The sequence below is a fragment of the Medicago truncatula genome, chromosome 1 (genome assembly GCF_003473485.1).
Source record: "Medicago truncatula cultivar Jemalong A17 chromosome 1, MtrunA17r5.0-ANR, whole genome shotgun sequence".
In the NCBI taxonomy this organism is placed as follows: Eukaryota; Viridiplantae; Streptophyta; class Magnoliopsida; order Fabales; family Fabaceae; genus Medicago; species Medicago truncatula.
The window spans coordinates 55,960,006-55,975,840 of NC_053042.1; the positions used below are offsets into that span (position 1 = coordinate 55,960,006).

The 15,835-nt window shown below is 32.7% G+C and overlaps 2 protein-coding genes across 2 annotated transcripts; both read left to right on the forward strand.

Annotated features, from left to right (window-relative positions):
- Positions 1 to 2,961: 2,961 nt before the first annotated feature.
- On the forward strand, positions 2,962 to 7,187 carry LOC25485742 (probable protein phosphatase 2C 11). Its single transcript, XM_013615020.2, has 8 exons — positions 2,962 to 3,227; positions 4,576 to 4,718; positions 5,475 to 5,573; positions 5,710 to 5,859; positions 6,118 to 6,204; positions 6,293 to 6,384; positions 6,495 to 6,566; positions 6,791 to 7,187. Exons 1-8 carry the CDS (start codon positions 2,977 to 2,979, stop codon positions 6,938 to 6,940), a joined length of 1,044 nt encoding a protein of 347 aa, XP_013470474.1. The 5' UTR covers positions 2,962 to 2,976; the 3' UTR covers positions 6,941 to 7,187.
- Positions 7,188 to 9,399: 2,212 nt separating this feature from the next.
- On the forward strand, positions 9,400 to 13,230 carry LOC25485743 (ankyrin repeat-containing protein ITN1). Its single transcript, XM_013615021.3, has 4 exons — positions 9,400 to 9,671; positions 9,761 to 10,273; positions 11,168 to 11,577; positions 12,099 to 13,230. The coding sequence occupies exons 1-4, from the start codon at positions 9,647 to 9,649 to the stop codon at positions 12,930 to 12,932; spliced, it is 1,782 nt and encodes a 593-aa protein (XP_013470475.1). The 5' UTR covers positions 9,400 to 9,646; the 3' UTR covers positions 12,933 to 13,230.
- The last annotated feature ends 2,605 nt before the right edge of the window (positions 13,231 to 15,835 follow it).

Sequence of the window (15,835 nt, forward strand, 5' to 3'; positions counted from 1 at the left end):
ATTTTATTTTAATGTATTTAGAAAAAGGATTTTTTGTTAATATTATTATATTATTCTCAAGAATCTTAAAAATAGAGATTATAATAGATAGTTAAACATAAACTTATTCTCAACTTCATAGAAACTTTATAATAGGTAATTACACATAAATTTATTCTATTTTTTTACATGCATAACATAACATAAAGCTCTATGGAAACTTGGTTCACAAGAGTTGTTGATCCATTACTTCATTCAATTGGCGTCTTGGACTTTCTCTCTGTAGACTCTATGAAAACTTGATTTCCTAGGTCTCAGTTCGTTTTTTTTTTCCTTGTTGTTTTGTTTTTAGATTTGTAACAAAAAGAAAAACAGTATTACCTCCGTTTCTAAATATAAGCAAATTTTACTTTTTATATTCATTCAATTAATGATGTATGTGATTTATAATATGGACTACATGCATCATTAATTGAATGAATTTAAAAAATAAAATTTACTTATATTTAAAAACGGAGGGAGTAGAACCTAAGACTACAAAACATTAATTTTATACTTTATACTTGTTTCTTCTTGTTGGACATTTGAACTTTAAACCCGTGCCTACGTCGGTTCAACGTTCGTTTCAATTCTGATTGCCTTATTAACCCTAAGCTAAATAGGTACATTTATTACGGATATAAATTTTCGGGGCTTATAGAGAATGATGAATGGTGTTTATGGACATGGGAGAGGAGGGAGCTCTCTCTTCACTTTTTTGGGGACTACATATAGAAATCATTTAAAAATATATGAATGTTAATAAAAATATAATGAAATAGAGTTATTGGTAGGACCCATTTTATATATTTATTTTTGTGTGCTTGATGTAGAAATTTGATGCTTATTAGGTATTGTCATTTAAAAAATATAAAATAACTTATGTGTATATTTTCCTTAAAAAAAACACATGTATATATTTGGAGCCTACTTAGACATCCAAATGTTGAAGTTGTGAATGCTCTATGCCTCCCCAAAAAATAAAGGCTAAAATATGGTTTTAATCCCTGCAAATATGCCTCGTTTTGGTTTTAGTCCTTGTAAAAAAAAATTGTTTTTGGTCCCTGCAAATTTTTTTATTTTTTAAAATAGTCCCTGACCCCATTTTTATTATGATTTGCATACGTGGCACATGATGACTGAACCGATTTTGTAGTTTTTGGTCCCTGCAAAATATTTTGTTTTTTAAAAAGGTCCTTGCAGGGACCAAAAACATTTTTTTTTTACAGGGACTAAAATCAAAACGAGGCATATTTGCAGGGACTAAAACCATATTTTAGCCAAAAATAAATGGCTTAATTGCACTTTTGATCCCCTATCTTTCTAAAAATTGCGATTTTGGCCCTCTAACTAATTAAAATACAAAACAGCCCCCTATGTATTGGATCTTTGACACTTTTAGCCCCCAAGACCACTTTTGACTTAGTCTTCGCTGACGTGACATCGACAATGGTCGACACGTGGCACCTCACTTAAGGGATATGGGCGCCACGTCAGCGAAGACTAGGTCAAAAGTGGCCTTGTGGCCAAAACTGCCAAAGATCCAATACATAGGCGGTTGTTTTGTATTTTAATTAGTTAAGGACCAAAAATGCAATTGAGCCAAAATAAATAAAATTCATTTATAACAATGTATGATGTCTATTAATTTTAAAATTAAAATTAATAAAATCTTATCAACATGGTATTGAAAGAGTTAACAATACGACTCTTTTCAAGAAAAAGAATGATGGTTTGATTCTTGGAGCCTTATGTTATTGTTAATCCTTCACCGGTGTCTTTTTTTTTTTTTTTTGAACAAACAAAAATGAAATATAGTAACATCAAATCGTAATTGCTGCAGCACAAGATGTGTCATAACAATCACGAAGAGAAATACAAACTAGTCAATGATACAAGACAGTTAGTCGATACCCATACAAATGAGCGAGTTCACCAATTATAAATACCAAAACTAAAAACAATTATGATCTACATTTTATATCACCGGTGTCTTACCCTAGACCAACCTTCATTTTATATGATCTACATTCTATATATAACTTTTCCCATGCTATATTTTATGACTCTCCTCAAGAAAAACAATTATGGTTTGATTATTGTGATCTTATGTCTATTGTTAATCCCTCACGGATGTCTTACCCTGGATCATCCTTCATCTTATGATATACATTCTATATATAACTTTTCCTATGCTATAGTTTAAAGAATTTGAGAATGACCAACTCATAAACCAAATTGATACTTGAACGGTTCCCCTTCATTGACCCAATTCTTATGTCTTCGACTAACCACAAAAAGATAAAAATAACGAAGACATGTCACCAAAGCAACACTTTAATGATTAATTACGGGTCATGATGATCTAATATCTCCACCACTGGCTTGACAAGAGGCATCAAGGATTTGCCACAATCTCCATGCCATCCGAAGAAGCATCCGTTCCTTCCATCGTTTGATATTCTCTCGAGACTTAAGCTCATGGGTTATCTCTATAACAGGCTTAAAATGCCTAAATTATGGAGATGCCTTAAAGCGTTTATTAAGGTCAAAAGATTATAATTATCGTAAGTTAGCAAAAAAATAATAAACCTTTGCATAAAAAAACCCGAAATTAATATTATATCAATGAAGATTAAATCAATTGACTTTATTTTTTTTTCTTCATAAAAATCGATTGACTTTATCATCAACTCAAAAAATAAATATTAAGCAAAATCGATTACATAATTCAATGAATGATTTGTATTTTAAAACATCGAAAAAATCAAATAAAAAGTTATTATTATGAACTTTTAGAAAGACTTTATCTTCATAAATTATAAAAAAAAAATCTTCATGTGAAAATTCATATTAAACTCAATGTATATTGAATCCCTTTTAACTAAAGAAACAAAGTTAAAAAATTTAGGTTAATTTCCGTAGGAATTTACGGAGTTGAACCTATATTCTTACGAGATGAGTTCCAATTGGACCAAACTTAGAGTTCATATTGAAGTCGTTTGTCTTTTGAGTACTTTTCTCGTCCATAGTGGATATGATGTTATAATGATCTCAGACACCGACTCCGTCAAACATGCCACCACGGCCGTTGGAGAAAAAACCTCCGCCGCATATTCCGATAAAGATCAACCCTCACCGCCGTCAGCTCCAATTATTGTGATGCCTTCTAGAGATCACGATTCTCTCTTCAGTGGTGGCGGCATCAGGTACTTACTTTTGTTCATCTATTTTTATTTTAAATATTATGAATGAATTTAGTTTTATATAAGTATTTGAAGTGTGATTTAAGGTTCTAAGCTATGCTTCTGAATTTAAATTTACACAAGTGATTTAAGGTTTTCTTTGTCTTATTACTGCTATCTTATATGAATATCCATGAATTTATATGCTACATATGAGTTTTCTGAATTTTGTGTAAAATCTTGATTTTAAACTACCTTGATCGAATATTCAATGATAATTCTAAGACTTCCCTTATGAGTAACACTGGTTTCTACACTCCACCAACTTTTTTAGCCACTTGATGCTTGGACTTTGTAACTATTAATTCACAGGTCAGTCAAAAAACTACAGAATTGATACTTTGAATATAAAGCCAATATCTGTGAAACTATATGTTCACAATCACAATAGGAGTGTATTAGGAAAATGTCTTCTAATCTACGACGTTCAAACCAAAAGGTAAAGGATAATAAATAAGTGAACAAAGTGAATTTTTACTTTCTTTGCTTGCAAAATGACACGTTTAGCTTGGAGCCCGGAATAGGGAAGTGAGATGTAAAAAATACGAAAAGAGACGATTTAGTGAGTTCTCAAGTTATCAAGATCTAGATTTAAATAATAAAGTCTTGCGATTTTGTAATCCTACTAACCCCTTCTGATCTGAATAGTGTGCAAGATCGATGCTAGATCATAGCAAAATTATTTATGGATCGTGAAATCACACGATTGTGTGCTATCCTAAGTGTTTATGGACTCGAATTTACCCGAGTCATGTGTGGTCTGTTCTAGACTTTTTAAGTATTTTAATCTTATCAACTTATGCAAGATATGCGTGTGTGTGTGTGGTAGACGCACACACACAAGTAATTACGTTTTGCGATCTTTCTATTTCCCTCTCGATTCTACTTAATTAGGTTATTTCGATCCTAGCTGTGATTTTGTGTGTTGCAATCTTGCTACGCCCTCCTAATCTTGGTCAGAAACTCGATCATGACAATCTTGAATGACATAATCATCTGTTCTATTAAATTCCATTAAAAGAAAAATTTGGGACCTGTGAAATTGCCGTGTTGGATCAAGTGCCTATCTCCAGGCCAAAATCTATAGCTGACGGCAATAATGCAAATGTGCAATGTTATTTCCTTAAGGATTCTCAGAGCCGCGCCTAGCTTTAGCGTTTGCAGTGATGGTTAAACCTGCTGAAACCCAGGCATGAAAGCCAGCAAAACCCTCGAATGTCACCCCATCATTTTATGTTTTTATACAGGCCTTCAACTCTCAAATCTTTGAAATTTTGAAAATGATTAAATTGTACTTTTTTTTTACTTCTAGCTTACTATCTGGAAGTCGAAATGGAAGGATCAGCTATGGATATTCCAGTTTCAAGGGTAAAAGATCTTCAATGGAGGATTTCTTTGAGACCAAAGTATCAGAGGTTGATGGTCAGATGGTTGGCTTTTTTGGTGTTTTTGATGGTATGTCCTAGGGTTTTTGTATTAATGCTTTAACTATTTTTCCCTCTTGGTTTCCCCAATTTTTGATGGTTTATTCTATTCGTCATAGGACGATCTGCCAGGATAAGACTCCTATAGAGTAAGATTGTCTCTTAGCCGAACAAGTAAAGGTGTACTCAGTATTCACTGTTGGTATAATTTTTAGTATACCATGATCTTATTACGCACTGCTATTTGATGTTTGATATACCCTTGATAACTTAATAGATGAACTCACTTTAGTTTAGTTTAGCTTTTTCCAATATACCTGGGTTCAATTACTAGGTTAGACTATTTTAGATGATAGAGTAGAGCATCAGAAATGAGCTTGGTAGACGATATTCACCATTCAGAATTATTAGGCAGCAGCAGGCTTACGAGTTGTAGGATGATTTTGGTTAAGGTTTTATGGAGCAGAAGAATTCTATGTAATGGGGAAGACAAGGCTCATGGTTCTCAACTCAACAAGGATTCCTATAAAAATGGGAGGGCGTAAATCAAATTACTCAAAATAAGTATATGCAAATCTTTTGACGGACTATCGTTATAACATGAAGAAATTCACAATGCGTTGTACAGCAAAGAGGGAGTGTGCAAATCAGGGATACCCAACCCTTTAAGATTTGATTAGATCATGGCTTTCAATTCCATTCTAAAATTGAAAAGAATGTAGATTATTTCATATTGACACGTCCTTTTCATGCATCTTTTTGAATTAAATTTTTTTAATCTTTTTAGGCCATGGAGGTTCACGAACTGCAGAATATCTGAAAAATAATTTATTCAAGAATTTGTGTAGCCACCCCGACTTTATCACAGATACTAAGACAGCCATTGGTATGTACTTCATTTACGTTAAATTATAGGACATGGTGAAATTATCTTATCACATTATAGTTGTGTGGTTTGGTCTGCTACCTGGATGTTCTAAATATGAACTTTTGTTAATGTTTAATTATTTGTTTTATGGCAGTTGAAGCATTTAAACAAACAGACGTTGATTACCTCAAAGAGGAAATGGGACACGCTGGGTCCACTGCATCAACAGCCGTGTTGTTGGGCGACCGAATTCTTGTTGCAAATGTTGGTGATTCCCGAGTAGTTGCATCGAGAGCTGGTTTAGGTTAGTTCCATGTCAATTACGTGTGGGAAGAATTAGATTGGACATGATGTGTATTTTTTTAATACAATGGTCAATAAAGGGACATGCAACATATATCCCTTTAGTTTACTTCAGTTTTGGTTACTTCAGTTTTGCAGTTATGATACAAATTGCTTATATTAGTCTGATATACAAAACAACTGAAGAAGCATAATAGTTTCCTATTTTCATCGTTGTGTTTTTCTTCTTTTCAATGATATGAATGAATGTGTTATGCAGCTGTTCCTTTATCTGTTGATCACAAACCTAATAGGTCTGATGAGCGCCAAAGGATTGAACAGGCTGGGGGATTCGTAATATGGGCAGGTAAGTTTCATCCTATATGGATGTTGCCATTTGTTTTTATGGTTCATAATAAATTAATGATAACAATGAATAATTTGCTGGTTTACAGGAACATGGAGGGTTGGCGGTATTCTTGCTGTTTCCCGTGCATTTGGAGACAAGCTTCTTAGACCATATGTTGTTGCTGACCCAGAAATTCAGGTTGGCTAAAATCTTAAGATTGATCACCTACCCATTTTGTGTATGTTTTTATACATCTTATAAGTTATATCTACTAATTTATTCTCTCTTTGGATACTCTTTTGGCTTAGGAGGAAGAAATTGAAGGCGTGGATTTTATAATAATAGCTAGTGATGGTCTTTGGGATGTTATATCAAACGAGGTGAGACTAGTTATATCTTGGTCTAACAAATGAATTTCACCCAATAATTATATATGTTCAAAAGAGTGTTTAGCTAAGATTTTGGTGAAATTTTATTTTGTATTTTTTAGCTCTATGAATTCTAAAATTTTATGCTTCCTGCAGCACGATGTTGTTACATTTTCGGTAAGTAAAAGTATTTGATGAAACCCGAGCATCTAATAATGCACTCTATACCTTTTCAGGAGGCAGTGTCTTTGGTACAAAATTTCACTGATGCAGAAGTGGCCTCCAGAGAACTTATTAAAGAAGCTTATACCCGAGGAAGCTCGGACAACATCACTTGTGTTGTTGTTCGATTTGATCCACATCCTATTGCGACTTCTGGCAACTGAAATAGAAATTACAAACGTGTGTGAAGTCTTACCTTATTTTCATATGAATTACTTCTATTAATTTATTTTAGTTCTGATATTATAGTTTTATAAGTTGTTTTAGTCTTCTTGATTACTCCTATCTGGAAAAAGGAATACTTGTAGATATCATCTGCATTTGGTTTTACACATGAAGGCTCCATATCTCGGATCCAGCTATTTATTGTGATCCTCTGAACAGATAAATTACAGGATTTTTTTTCTTTGATGTCCGTGATCTTTTTTTGTTTCGTTGTTGTTACAGTTTCAATCTTCCTTAGTGGGCACTACTAGGTAAAGTCACAACATATAATTGTTGCTTGGTTTTCTCCAAGGAAGTAATGAATTTTACTATTTTTTTTCTTTGTTCAAATAAGATAAAATTGAAGAGATCAACAATAAAAACGTAACTCGGATATTCAAAATACGAAGTTTACTCTAAATTCGTCCTTTCAGTAAATTGTTGAATTATTTAATTCTCCTTTTAATTAAAAATCATCAACATCTCTGGTGAGTGCTCTTCGATCATTTGGAAAGAATAAATAATCACTTAAAAATAAATAAAACCTTTCACAATGTTTTAGTTCAAATTTGTTAAAACTTATTCATAATCGTCAATCATACGAATGAATGAGTGATTGTCCTTCTTTCCTGTCAAAAAAAAGTAATTGTTTTTGGCAATTATATGGTACACTCAAAGAATTGAATGTATTGGTACACCAAATCAATAAATTAATAGTTAAATGTGTTATCTTTTGAAGATAAAAATTGTTTTCTATCACCTATAATTATAATAATTAAATCTTATTTACCAAAAACGTCGACGAAATAAAATTTAATTTTTATGAATTTTTAGTACTCATAATAGAGAATTTTGATTATTTTTTACAATAAAATGTAAAAAAAATTCGTATGATTTTTATAAACAATGAAATGATGTTTTTTTCTTATGAAATGACATTTTCTAAAATATAAATATCAACAAATAACTCTTTAATCTATTAAAATAATAGTTAATTTAAAGATTTTTGAAGCATGAGTACCAGTATACCGTAGAAGTTCTCATCGTTATTTTATTTGACGTTGATTTGCCTTTCTTCTCCTTATATTGTTTGATGGTTGGACGGAACAATGGTCAACTCTTCAATTAAAACATGTGTCAAAATTCAAACCAATGTTTTGTTTTTGCCATTAAAAAAATGAGAAATGATATTTGAACAACTATTTTATGATAACTTTCGTAATAATTTTATCTCTTATACTCACATTATGATATCATATTCTCTCTCTATTGTTTTGATTTTTGTATCAAAACTTACATTTCTTTATAAATTTTGATTGTCCCATAAGTTGTCACTTCAAATAACATTCCTATGAAAAAATGTTGTTTTTGCAAAAAAAATAAAATACAGTTTCATTGTGACGGCTGCAGCATGTACTCGGGTAAATTTCTATCTTGATAAACAATTTAATTTGATATTTGTACAATTGTATCAACTTTTTGGACAATTTTTTTTTTTGACAAAATAATTGAGATAGTAAAAATACAACGAGTGCATAAAAAGATGGTTGTTTTAAAGTTTTAATTGCTTATCATATAAGCGCTTGAAAATAAACTACTATAACACGATAAGCAATCATAGAGAAAATAAGTCGAAAGTATTTAACATGTCATAAATTCTTTTAAACAACCTTATAAATGTTGTATCAATGGACAAACTCACGTAAACAAATTCAAACAAGCCATAAATGAGTTAGCCACAGGTTAAAGAAAATCTAATAAAACGGATAATTTAAGTAATTTTTACTATTTTTTTATATTAACTTAAAAATATTTAATTTCTTATACCAAAAACATATCTAGTTTCATTTTCATCATTATTTAATTTTAATTAGATGTTATATAAGTAATTATAATTTTTTTTTTGTGTACAATAAATAATTATGATTTAACGACTTGATAAAGAAAAATCATGCTTTGTAGTTTACTAAAAAGAAATGCTTTATTTTTTTTTTTTGTGGTGGTCGGAGTTTGAACCTCGAACTTTGCATATTTTATGCATTGTTCATACCAACTGAGTTAAGCTCATAACAAAGAAATGCTTTATTTATAGTATTGTAAAGATAAAATTAAAAACTGAATTCTCACATTAACTCCGCGTATGAATCTTAGATTTTTGATATATTATCAGTTAGATTCTTCACTAAGCACAATTTATTAAGAAAAATTAAAAAAAAAAGAGTTGAATGATAAAAATGATTTATTATACTAATTTTTGGTATATTCTTTTCTCCAACTAACATTCTATTACTAGTTGTAAATTTAATTAAAGAAAAGAGATTAATACAAATTTTTAAAGGATTATTTAAATAAAAATATTAAAAGTTATTATTTTTTCTATAAAAGAAAAAAGGAAAAATCCAAAATGTAATTTGTCCATGTTCAATACCCTCCCTCCTTCTCATGACTTTCCTATTTCCTCTCTCTTTCCTTTCCTTCCACTCATCATCTTTCTCTTTATCATCAAAAAACTCCAATCAAAGCCAACACTTATGACTCATGCTACTTCCTTCACTTTCATCCTTCCTTCCTTAATTATTATTATGATTCTTTAGACTTTTAGAAGAGTTAGATACATATCACTAATTACTGCCCCCTCTACTCTTTTATTCTATTCTATTCTTATCATGAACTCCACTTTCAACCTTCCAGGTTTGTTCTTCTTCTATCCACACCCCCATCTTTTTTACTTCACTGTAAACTGTAAATTTTACAATTTTTTTTTACAACTTTTGTTTCAGGTGGAGCTCAAAATCAAAGAGATTCAGATAAAGGAACGATGATGACACCAACCCAGAACCCACTTTCCGAAATATCACCGTCGCCATCTCCGTCGTCAGCGACGGCGCCAGCTCTGGTCCTTTCAAACTCAGGAAAACGGATCGATCAAGCAGGGAAGAAGAAGTACGTAAAGCAAGTAACGGGTCGTCACAACGATACTGAGCTTCATCTAGCAGCTCAAAGAGGTGATGTTGGTGCTGTGAGACAGATCCTTCTTGATATTGATTCTCAAATAATGGGTACTTTGAGTGGTGATGATGATGTTGATCTTAACGCTGAGATTGCTGAAGTTCGTGCTCTTGTTGTGAATGAAGAGAATGAACTTGGTGAAACTGCTTTGTTTACTGCTGCTGAAAAGGGTCATCTTGATGTTGTTAAGGAGTTGTTGAAACATTCAACTCTTCAAACTGTTTCTAAAAAGAATCGATCTGGTTTTGATCCTTTGCATATTGCTGCTAGTCAAGGACATCATGGTATGACTTGTATTCAATGTCTTGTCGCTTTTGTTTTACTTTATGTTAGCTAGGATGTTCTGCTTTTATTACCTTTTTCCTTTGTTTTGATGTTGAGATTTTGGAAATTTGATTATGGTACTTTTTGTAAAAATGGGTAGTCTTTATGTATGTTTGGTTTTGCAGTGAGAAAAATTTATGTTTGGATACATTAATGTAAAACTGAGTTAAACAATAAATTTGAGTGTAAAAATCAATAATGAATCTAGCTTCAAATAGAATCAATTATGACTACTTCAAAAGTGGAACCAAACATACACTAAAGTAGTATGTTTGGATGGGCTGTGAGTTTGGCACTATGATTTTGTTGAAGCTCTGAAGTACAGTGTTTGCCAAATCGTGGTGGCTCATTGTGATTCTGCCAATCTCACTACCAGTCCAAACATACACTTGGGATGTTTGAGTGAGTTTTGTATTTTTTTGGAACATGTTCTTGGTTTCAACTTAAGTAGAAGAACACCAGAAGTATATGTAGTTAAATTTGTAATTTATTAAGTTACGAGTTGACTATTGAGTATTTATCTTGCTTAAGGTATCCAATAAAGAAACTCAATTATGATGCTATTAATGGGATTTTTTTTTTTTTTTTGAAGAAGCTATTAATGGAAATTTTAAGAGGAATGTTATGAAGTAAGACTTTATTATACGAGTTTACTGTTATTAATCCGTAGTAGAGTTAATGCTATGTAGACATGTCTGCCAAACATCAAAGTTGTTTTATTTGGATTCTAATTGTTAGACCTTGAGTAGCTTCAATTTGTTGGTTACGGTGTTCTTGTGTCTTGATGTAATTGAAAATGCGAGTACTTTGTCTTCTGTTCTTTGTAGTAATCTGTTGTGAATTTTCATTTGCAGCCATTGTTCAGGTTTTACTAGATTATGACCCAAGCTTAAGCAAAACTATTGGTCCATCCAATGCCACTCCACTTATAACAGCTGCGACGAGAGGGCATGTCGAAGTGGTGAATGAACTTCTATCAAAGGATGGCAGCTTGTTGGAAATAGCAAGATCCAATGGAAAAAATGCTTTGCATTTAGCTGCTCGTCCAGGCCATACAGAAATCGTGAAAGCCTTGCTCAGCAAAGACCCTCAATTGGCTCGGAGGACTGACAAGAAAGGGCAAACTGCATTGCATATGGCTGTAAAAGGGCAGAGCTGTGACGTGGTGAAATTGCTTCTTGATGCAGATGCTGCTATTGTTATGCTTCCTGACAAATTTGGCAACACAGCATTGCATGTGGCAACCAGGAAAAAGCGAGTAGAGGTATGTCAACATTAGCACAGCATTACAAGCACCATACAGTACTTATAGTGATGAAGTAAAACAAATTTATTTACTTGAACAAATTGGGCTCACTTCACATAGCTAAATATGCCATATTTGTATTAGTAGTAGTAGTTGTAATAGTTTTTTGTCATTTTATAATATCAATACAATATTTATTACTTTTTTCAAAAGTTACCTTTATTTATTTAAGTAGTTGCAAGTATATGGTGGACAAATAATAATAAATCAGGTACAATGATATTTTAGTCTCAACATGTTATTTTGCTTAGAAAATTGGTGTAAGTAATCATTTTTTTTGTAAGTAGTGTGCACATTACAAATGAGACATGTTGTACGAGACAAGGGGTGTAACTTCAATTTTGTCTAGAAGTTTTGGGCCTCTTGTTTTCTTGTAATTTTTATACATGAAAAACACTTGTTCCCCTAGTTACTTTTGAGCATGTCATTGTTCCTTGAATGAAAAATCTAATATTGTTGTTTCTCAATTTCTTGGACAGATAGTGAATGAGTTGTTACTCCTGCCAGACACAAACGTAAATGCATTAACACGAGACCACAAAACAGCCCTGGACATTGCCGAAAACCTTCCTCTCTCTGAAGAGTCATCAGATATAAAGGACATCCTCTCTCGGTATGGGGCACTTAGAGCTAACGAGCTCAACCAACCCAGGGATGAACTGCGGAAAACCGTTACACAAATTAAGAAAGATGTTCACACCCAGCTGGAACAAACCAAGAGAACCAACAAAAATGTCCACAATATATCCAAAGAGCTGAGGAAACTCCACAGGGAAGGAATTAACAATGCCACAAACTCGGTGACAGTGGTGGCTGTGTTGTTTGCTACAGTTGCTTTTGCTGCTATATTCACCGTACCTGGTGGGGATAAAGATGATGGATCAGGAGTGGTAGCAAGTTATTCTGCTTTTAAAATTTTCTTCATATTCAATGCTATTGCGCTTTTTACATCTTTGGCTGTTGTGGTTGTTCAAATTACCCTTGTTAGAGGTGAAACTAAAGCAGAGAAAAGGGTAGTTGAGGTGATTAACAAGCTCATGTGGTTGGCTTCTGTCTGTACCTCAGTGGCATTTATTGCCTCTTCATACATAGTCGTTGGTCGGAGGAACGAGTGGGCTGCAATTCTGGTTACAGTTGTTGGAGGAGTGATAATATCCGGAGTTATTGGCACTATGACTTACTATGTAGTGAGGTCTAAGAGAACAAGATCCATGAGGAAGAAAGAGAAGCAGCTAGCCAGGAGAAGTGGATCCAACTCATGGCATCATTCAGAGTTCTCCAATTCCGAGGTTGATCGAATTTATGCACTCTGAGTTTGAAGACCAAATTATGTTGGAAAGGATAATAGTTGTTTAGAGTTTTTTTCTCTTTAAATTACCACTTCAAGAGTTTACATAGAAGCTGTAATGCAAGTGTACACTGCACATAGTACAGACAGTTCTTCTGTAAGCTGCTGCTGTTGTTAGAGGATCATAACAAATTGAAATGAAAGCTTGATCACTATTGTAAGTCTTGAGTTTTGTGCACTTCAGCATGGCTTAAGTATGCATTTGTATAAATCACAGGTTATGATTTGCGGGAAGAATAACGGAAGTTGCTTTGATTCTCAAACTCGTGTGTTGTAACACAAATATTCCTGGTCTATATGTTATCCTAGTCTGTTACTGAGATTTTTGCTACAAGAAATGTCTTGGAGGGTGCCGAATCAACACCACTGACCTAGTAATGATAGTGTTAATAATAAGAGAAGAGTAATGCTATATCGCACGACAGTTTAGCCACACGACATGCACGACAACACAATTTTTCATTACTCATGGTCAGAGACTTTATGGATTTTTAACAAATAAATAATATAAATTTTGATACAAGAGCCTCTCTTTGTCTATCACCCACTCACATTTTTATCCTCATCTCTCTTTATCGGATTGTTGTGATAGCTTTCTTCATGAATCATGATTTATGGTTTTTTTCTTTCAAAAATATGATTGGCTTGTTTCAAGGATTTATAGTCTCGTCGTTGTTACCCACTCATTCGTGTCTCGTGAATGCCAGTTCCGTCGTCTATGTCTTCATTGTCGCCGCACGACTACGATTTGCTGCTGCGACACCTCTTCCACCGACATCAGAGGATGGGGTAAAACCGGAGAAATTGGTGACTGTCTACGGGGGTACGATGCAGGTGACTGTACAGTGGAGTCGCATGGGAGGAATAAAAGGAGTTTGATGGTTGTGTTTTTCGTTGAGAACAGATCTTTGTTTTCCACCATCAAACAATTTTAGAGCTTTGGTAGTTAACAGTAAGCCCTTTGTTAAAGGTAATAAAATGATTTTAGAATTTAATATAGTTGACTTGTCAAATGCAAAATCAATCGTGGGATATGCACGAAAAAATGTGTCGTGCTTTTAATCATTTTATTTGAACATCCAATGACAATTTTTGTGACAACTTTCTCTCTCATACTCACATTATTTTTATTTTATCTCTCTATTTTTTTGGTTTCTGTGCAAATACCTATTTTTTATTTATAAATTATGGTTGGCACAAAAGCTGTCAATCAAATTGGTTGTTCAAATAACACTCCTCTAATAATAACAATGAATAATTAATAGTTAGTGGCATATGTATAGAAAGATACAAGAGTTACAATAGGTGTGGAACAAAAAGGTGAGGTACTTTAGAGGGCATAAGTCGAATTCAAAAAACCAATAAAAGTAAAATAAAAAAAATGAAATAGATTATCGAAGAGAAATGCTAACAAGTGCTCACTTGTTTAGATGTTTAGGGATCATTTTGATGACCATAATAGAGGTATAAGATAGATATGTTTATCATATTCTACTTAAATTTCATGTTCGATGTACCAAAGAGATATGATAAAATAAATCATTTTCCTATCCTAACTTGTCTGTGTAATTTTTATCCTCCATATACGTTGAGTTAGAAACTATCTTGATGTCCTCGTGAGCTTAACTCAGTTGGTAAGGACAATGCATAAAATATGCAAGGTCTGGGATTCAAATCCCGACCACAAAAAAAAAAAAAAAAACTATCTTGATAAGATCATAAATTCACTTTTAAACTGTTGTCATTTTTAAAATAATGATATTATGTATTTGTTATTAATTAATTACATGCCGTTTTTAAAATATTTAATTAATTACTAGAGTAATTTTCTTATTTAATTATATAATAAAATAAAGGAAATATTAACGAGTGCTCTGAGGTATTCTTTAAGCACCTAAAGTAGGTTATCGAGTGCTCTGGAGTTCAAACCTCCGCCACTACAGAAAAAAAAAAAATCTAAAGTAGTAATATTTTATGAAAGTTTGTGCATTTATGTATTAGAAATTGAAGTTTTTACTTTTTTAAAAGAATAATTTTTTTATTAGGAATACTTTAAGAGTGTCGGGGGGTCGTTAGCAAGACCCATACAATAATTATATCCTGTTTGTTATCATGTGCGCATCAAACACATGATAGGATTAAGGCTTAATTACACTTTTGGTCCTCGTATTTTGGCCTGCTCACGAAATTGGTCCTGCCCTTTTAAAACAGAACAAAACTGTCATTCAGTTATCATTTTTGTTGCACTTTTCGTCCTACCCCCCATTTTTTCCTCCAAAAACGGACATGTGTCAGATTTTAAACTGATGTGGCAAATAAAACACTTATGTGGCACTGCATATGTGGATAATATCATTTATAAAATTGAAGAAATTAATTATATTATTATGGAAACATTTTAACATTTTCATAAATAAGAACAAATTAAAAATTAAAGATATATAAGGGGGGAAACTTAATAGAAACCCTGGTTTCTCAAAATCCCCAATTCATCTTCTTCTTCCTTGCCTCCATCAGCTCGATTCGACCATGGCATATAAGGGTAAAGCAAAAGTTGGAGATGAACCATCATGGTGGGATCCAGAAACGCACATCTCTCCTACGTGAAGCACAACTGTTACTAGACACAGTATATTGTGACATTTTTTATTTCAAGAACAGGGCAAAAGCTTGCGAAAATTGAAGAACAAAACGAGGAGGAAGAACAGGTAAAGTTGCGAAAACGATGAGGATGAATGAAGAAGAAAACGACGAGGAAGAAGGAGAAAACGATGAAGGAGAAGATTGAATTGAAACCCAATTTGGGAATTAGGGTTTCTGAATTTGATGAAGGAGATGATTTCCTCTTTCTTTTAATTTTTGTTTTTT